The sequence below is a fragment of the Octopus bimaculoides genome, chromosome 25 (genome assembly GCF_001194135.2).
Source record: "Octopus bimaculoides isolate UCB-OBI-ISO-001 chromosome 25, ASM119413v2, whole genome shotgun sequence".
NCBI lineage: Eukaryota > Metazoa > Mollusca > Cephalopoda > Octopoda > Octopodidae > Octopus > Octopus bimaculoides.
Window position 1 is genome coordinate 35,159,944 of NC_069005.1, and position 7,330 is coordinate 35,167,273.

General features: G+C 40.9%; 1 protein-coding gene across 1 annotated transcript in view; it reads left to right on the plus strand.

The window, feature by feature from the left end:
* Nucleotides 1–7,330, plus strand: part of LOC106867930 (uncharacterized) — a 59,822-nt gene that overhangs the window by 31,952 nt on the left and 20,540 nt on the right. Inside the window, exon 2 of the mRNA XM_014912998.2 lies at nucleotides 3,284–3,555. Coding sequence (XP_014768484.1) covers nucleotides 3,284–3,555 — 272 coding nt within the window. The remainder of the gene's footprint in view (nucleotides 1–3,283; nucleotides 3,556–7,330) is intronic.

The window sequence follows — 7,330 nt, forward strand, 5'->3', positions numbered from 1 at the left end:
GGTTTCGAATCCTATTGGTGCTGGTCATCTTATTCTTTCAAATGTGCTCATTCTGATGCATTTACTATGGGACATGCATGAAGGCCACAATTCTCCCGACTCACAAATGTTTTCCCATAAAATGGAATCGCAAGATTCAAGTTTAAGTAATTGTGATTGTAACAGATACCTGTGACGTATTGGGGATTTGGCCGTACTAATAAACTTTGGTGAAAAAAACTAATCAATTAAAGAGCCTGTATGGGGGGGGGGGTCACTCGATCTGCTGGAGAAAATAACCAAATCTCCCTCAAATCACATCCTACTTTAGATTGTTGAATATTCTCTGGTGATAAAAAATATATCAGGTGGTCATGGTTGGGATCGATCATAAGTCTTGCTGAGCTTCGCTGGTTATAAGCAACAACCATCTTAGCAGAGAAGCGAAAATATGGAGTAACAAGTTGAAGAAGAAATGATTAAAAGTTAGGGAGAAGAAAATAATAATCTCCCATGAAGGAAAAGAATAAAAGAGGCCGAGAAGAAGAAGAATGCTTTACATGATTTATTTCCGGTCATGAAACGGTCACACCGGATGTCGTCTGATTTCACATGAGAGCTTACATCCGTCCATTAACGAACAGCGAAACGGATGATGGTCAACTTAATCACGGTCAGTTATTATTATCATCATCATCATCATCATTGTCCGAAAAAGAAAGAGCGCCGAGCTAAATCTCCCGATAAATTCAATTTCATAAGAAAACCATGATTAATATTAATATCGTGCCAAGTACTGTCAATTTACTTTCGAAGACTATATTGTGTGTGTGTGTGTGTGTGTGTGTGTGTGTGTGTGTGTGTGTGTGTAGATATGTATGTGTGTATGTATGTGTGTGTGTAATTGTAAATATGTATGTACTCTATGAGAGAGAGAGAGAGAGAGAATTGCACAATGCTGTCTTCATAAAACAAATAAAAAATGTTCTCAATGTTATGCATGTGAAGTGGTGGTTCTGGTACGAGAGAGGCTTGGAGGGAGATTTCAGCTGGGTTGTGCTTCCAGTGACCCTCTCTTTGGTAAGGTCACATGGCTAATAATACTTTGAAGTCCCTTTCCCAGTAAACTAATCTGTGTTGGTAAGGATTATTCAGCAAATTTCGTAGTTTCGGATAAAGTCTCTTTTGCGGTGCGAAAGAGAAGAGAATCAATCAGTTTTAAGTCAATTCAATCAGTGGTAGGGTGATTGATTATTGGGGGGGGGGGGAGAAAGGTTTGTCCTTTAAGTGGTCAATTCACGTTTATTGAAACCACGTAACTAAAGAATTGAAATGGTGGACGTAAACCCTGGTCCAGTTTAACCCCAGCATCAAGTTGCTCCATAATGAGACCCACTCTGTTTTAAAGATTGGGACCAGGTTTACGGTTTGAGGACAACTTCCACCCGCCTCGAAAATCCTAATAAGGGTCAGCTGAATAAGCCGTTGGAAACAGGTAAGGGGTGGCGACAGGAAGGACATCTGGCTGTAGAAAATTTGCCTCATCCAATTTCTACTGGTCTGTACAAGCATGGAAAAGAGTGTTGACACGACCAATGGTCCCTGTCAGGCTTTTCCTTCTTTTTCATGTGTGTGTGTGTGTGTGTGCGCGCACGCACACACACACGGACGACACTAATTAATGCTCGTGTCTAGATACGAACTTTCGACTCCCAAGGAAATAGGTCATCATCGAGTGCTGCCGCTCCTGTGCTATTGTTTCACTAAAATAGTTGAGACCATGCTGGAGCAGTGCCATTGTCCAATCCCGCCTTATTAGAGGAGGGGGGGGGGGAGAAGAGAAATCTATGTTCGAAGCAGGAGACGTGTCGGAAGTGAGATTAGAACTGGCAAAGCTTATTTCCGTCACTTGAAGTATTTTATCAATTTAAACTTTTCCGACAGTCATCACTGGATAAACACAATAACCACGTGGCCACAGGATCACGTGTTGTGATGTCAAGGTGAAAGTTTATTGTCGTAGCTTCATCATAAACAAGAACTGAATTTGTGATGATGATGATGATGATGATAGCGAATTTAACTGCTCACTACATTATATTCTACCACACTCTCTCTCTACATATATATATATATGTGTGTGTGGTTAAGGCAGCGGACTCGCGGTCGTTGGATCGCGGTTTCGATTCCCAGATTGGGCGTCGTAAGTGTTTATGGAGCAAAAACACCTAAAAGCTCCACGAGGCTCCGGCAGGGGATGGTGGCGAACCCTGCTGTACTCTTTCACCACAACCTTCTCTCGCTCTTTCTTCCTGTTTCTGTCGCACCTGTATTTCAAAGGGGTCAGCCTTGTCACACACTGTATCACGCTGAATCTCCCTGAGAACTACATTAAGAGTACACGTGTCTGTGGAGTGCTCAGCCACTTGCACGTTAATTTCACGAGCAGGCTGTTCTGTCGATCGGATCAAATGGAACCCTCGCCGTCGTAATATATATATGTGTGTGTGTGTGTGTGTAATACGATTTAAATTTAAATTGGACAACAAATAACCAGTACTTAAAATTCCGTGTGTGTGAGCGTGTGCGCGCGCGTGCATATATAAGCAAACATACACGAACACGTACACATATACACACGTCTATGTCATGTCTAGCTAAAGTGAATGATGACACTTGTTGAGGTAGAAACATGTCTGCAATTGTCCTCTTGTCTGCAGTTAACAACGGGTTGTGCTTTTGTTGCTGCATGTTTATTCCGGAGAATTGTTCATTCTTTGAGATCATCTTGCCTTCTCATTGTGTTTGCTGCTTTTCTCTCGAATCGAAGAGAAATTCAAGGAATTAAGAAAACATTTGTCTTGTATGGTGTTCAATAAACATTTCTTTGTCTTTGTCATCCAGATCCATGCAACTGGCCACTCTCCGTTATTTCTCTTTGCTGGGTTTGTGTAGATATATACATATGTGTGTGTGTGTGTGTGTGTGTGTGTGTGTGTGTGTGTGTGTGTGTGTGTGTGTGTGTGTGTGTGTGTTTATTTATTGGTTAGCATCCTTTGTTCTTGCCCACCCTCACGCTACAGGTCAGTTTGATGCAGCCTATTGTCAACTTCAACCATTACTCCTAATGTCAACAATATGTTTCTTCCCATAACCACTCCTACCGAAATTCATATAAGATACATACCAGTAACATCTGATGTATTTTCTACAAACAAAACCTTTCCCTACGACCATCCTGTCTTGTTATTTCTTATAAACTTCTAGTTTTTAATGTATTCTTTCTCTCTTTCCTCCGTTTCAGAAATATTTGATGGAGTTCGGCTACGTTAATGGCCCAAGTTTAGAGATGGAAAATTTGATGAGCGAAGAGGCTCAGGTGAAAGCAATCCGTAGATTCCAGGCTTTTGCCAATTTACCCCTCACAGGACGTCTTGACCATCGGACAATAGAATGGATGGAAAAACCTCGATGTGGAAATAAAGATACTTTACCGGAGGATACGTGGGGAAATGAGAGAAAGAAACGATACGTTATATCTGGATCCCAATGGGAGAAAACGAACCTGACGTTCAGGTGAGTAATGGCCGACGACGTCTGATGACCTCAGAGCATGTTGTCACATAATGTCTGTAGATGTCTCATGTTTTATGTTGTCTGATGTTCTTGTTATCTAATGTTTGGTACAAACGTTCTATTTGCTACACTCACAGAGATTTAGCAAACACATTTACGCGGAACCTCGATCTCCTTGAAATAGCAACCAAATCTCACTCAAATCGCATCCTACCAATCTTGAGGGACAGGATAATGTAATTCTGGATATATTATGTCTAAATGAAAGTAAGAATGGTTACAGATACCACATCCTTGCTTGTAGGTCTGCTGGGTCAGGGCTGACCTAGGGCTCAACAACGATATCAACCCGTTCGCTTCTGACAACAATTAAAACCGGACATTAATTAATAATTTAGAGATTCCCTCTTTATAAGTCCACCTTGGTACCGCTTTGATTCTAGTTCAAGTGTTAACAACATCAAATTCATAAGTGAGGAGGAGGAGGAGGAGGAGGAGGAGGAGGAGGGGATAATAAAGACTCAACCAGTTATATCCTGGTGTCTTGAAGTATCACTGACAGTTTGAAAAAAAGCTAACAAAAGAAACTCGGGTCTTTTGGGGCTTTTTTTTACTTTCAGAATTTTTCATTAATTTCTGAAATTTTAATCCCCCCCCCCACACACACACACTCCGTTACACTCCTCCCTCTCCTTCACATTCTCTCGTTTTTTTTTTTGTCCTCACACTCTCCCCTCCTTCTCCTCTCCTTCTCTTCCTTCTTCACCTCTTCCATTATCTTGTTGCCACACTCCTTGCCACTCACGCATCCACACATTATTTCCTTTCTCTCTCTCTCTCTCTCTCTCTCTCTCTCTCATCTACTTTGCATTAATTACACAGGGTAATCTCGATTACCCTACTTATATCCCCGACATTACCACTCCACCACCACCACCATCATTCAAGAGGGACACTCTGCCCTCAACCTCCAATTAGGTCCTCTCCAGTCACGTCTGTTGAAAACACTTGAAATGAACCTGTATGTGGTCGCTCAACCTGCTAGAAACAACAGCCAAATCTCCCACAAACTACACCCAGCTTCCATGAAACAGCAGATGTACCTAATAGGGTCATGTACTACTCGATACATTATAGCAGATTAACTGAACAGGATGGTCATCACTGGAACGCCTTTGACCATAGATTTGCTCGATTAGGCCCGACTTTGGGCTAAACACTCCACTTACAACTGACCAATCAGAATACATTTCCGGCCAACACCAATCAACATCAAACAAGGCACAATATTATAAAAGCCTCTGTGACATCGCATTTGCTGGAAAGTTTAGGCCTTGGCATTCCTGAAAATACGCAGACCCACATACACAACTACTTATCGATATCTACACCCATAAACCACAGAAGTTCTAAAACATGAAAGCATACGATGTTACAGACCATTTCACAGTGAAAGATTGTAGAAATATGTGAGTGTACTCCAGTATGGCCAGAATCGCAATCAAGTCAAGTTTTGGAAAGTCACACGATCGTGCACAGTTATGCGATGCGCTACACACGCGTATATTCAGACATCTCTCTCTCTCTCTCTCTCTCTCTCTCTCTCTCTCTCTCTCTCTCTCTCTTTTTCTATCCGTCCACACAAACAAACACACAAGAAGATTAAACGGCTGCGGTGACTATTTTTTGTGGTTCCAATTTGGCAAAGAAACTAAAGAGAAAATATTACAACGATAAACCATCACAGATCTACAATGGAAGAAGATAAACGCTGAAGAATATAGAATGGGATTTAAGAATGCCTGGTTTTGTTGTGACGAAGTTCAGGGACAACGGCTGTAATAGCAGACACCACCACCACCACCATCATCATTGGCCCCACGGCTACAATTGTCTGAAATATGTCTATTCGCCCTTCCTTTAAGCAGAGTCGGTCCGTCTTTTTTTTTTCTGTTTCTCTTAAAAGACATGACAAAACAACTGAGAGGCCGACTGAGTTCAGTCTACACACACACACACACACACACATAGGTACGTACGTATGTATGGATGGATGGATGGATGTGTGTATGTATGTATTTTCAGGAATGCCTATTTTGTTGCCAGTATTGTTTCCACCTCCATCCTCCTCCTATCCCTGTCTCTTGTTCAGCAGATTTTGGCAACAGAATTTAATATCACCATCACCATCACCAATTACTGCCGCAACCAAAACAATCATAACATAAGCCGCCGCCGCCACCGCCACCACCACCACTGTCTGACAGTGAAAGTAGAAAAAAATATTTGTTTTTGTTGTTGTCAGTTATAGAAAACTTGATCACCATTTATTGAACTCTATTATATTATCGATTGATCACCGTTTATTGAATACAGTTTACCGGTGTTACATTATAATTATTATTATTTTATTATTACTATCATTATTATTATTATTAATGTTGCTGTTGTTATGATCATTATTATTATTATTATTGTTATCTGCTGCTTTCATCACATTATCATTCTTTGTCGCGCTCATAATCATTTCACACGCACACATACATTATCTACCTACCTACCTACCTACCTACCTATCTGCCTAGTTATCTATTTGTCTGTCTGTCTGTCTACTGTATTCCTTCGGTATTGGTCTAGAGAGTGTCGGTATGACGTGACGACATTATTAACCCTGTTTTTCAGCTTAGACTCTTAATCTGTCATGAGGGAAAGTTGAGTGGGGGAATGCCGTCGTTTACTAATATCGAAGGATTGCTATGATATATATATATATGTGTGTTAGACCTACTAATTTCGCCTATCGGTTTGTTCAACTTACACACAGAGCGAGGCGCGGTTCGCCATATAACTTGCTGAAGCTTTTTTTCTGCTCGAAAATTTCTTCAGATTTGTTTTCAGTGTTGAAAATAACGGTCTGGTAAAACTTCTCTCTCTCTCCATATATTTGTGTGTGTAGTATGTATATAGAGGTATGAATGAGTTAGCTGCTATCTTTCGAAGTTACTTCCGTTGTAAGAAATTCGCTCAAAAGTGTAGGTAGGGGCGAAGGGTAGTGATTATAAAGATGTTGTTGTGATTGTTATATTCAGGAAACATCTGCTGGATAAACGTGGAGAACTGCTCCACCGCCTCCATCACCACTACAGCAGTCATTCTTTAAACCTAAACTCTAGGCCGTTGAAGAGGTTGGCGGGGAGACGTTTGATAATACAGGGGGCGGCCCCCTCTTATATATCCGTCGACCTAAGCTATACAAAGTCACGGTTACTGTAACCTCTAGCTTCAAGACGTATTCGTATTATTGTTGTTGTTGTTACTTTACATCCGACTCCTTCTCCCCTTCTTTCACTTCAGTGTTCTCTCTCTCTCTCTCCATATTCTTTTCCATATTGATTATTACACTGTCTCCCAGAGTTTGAACAGTTTAACCGTAACATAACCTGTTACATGTATATATTACATACATATAATATGTATATATATATATAGAGAGTTATTAATATTTCTAAGTCTCTCTAAAGGAGACTACGGCAGCGGTACTGGAAATTAATAGTTATCGCCAAGCCAACATGGCAGTCCCAAAATTATATATATATATATATAGTGAAGTGCCAGTTTTTACATCAAATCTGGTCCTCGGAAGTATAAATTCACGTTATCTGTAAATGTTCCGTTCTCATTCCGAAACTTTAAAATACACCCCACTTCCGGGGCCATACATACATACACGCGCGCGCACACACACACACACACACACACACACACACACACACAC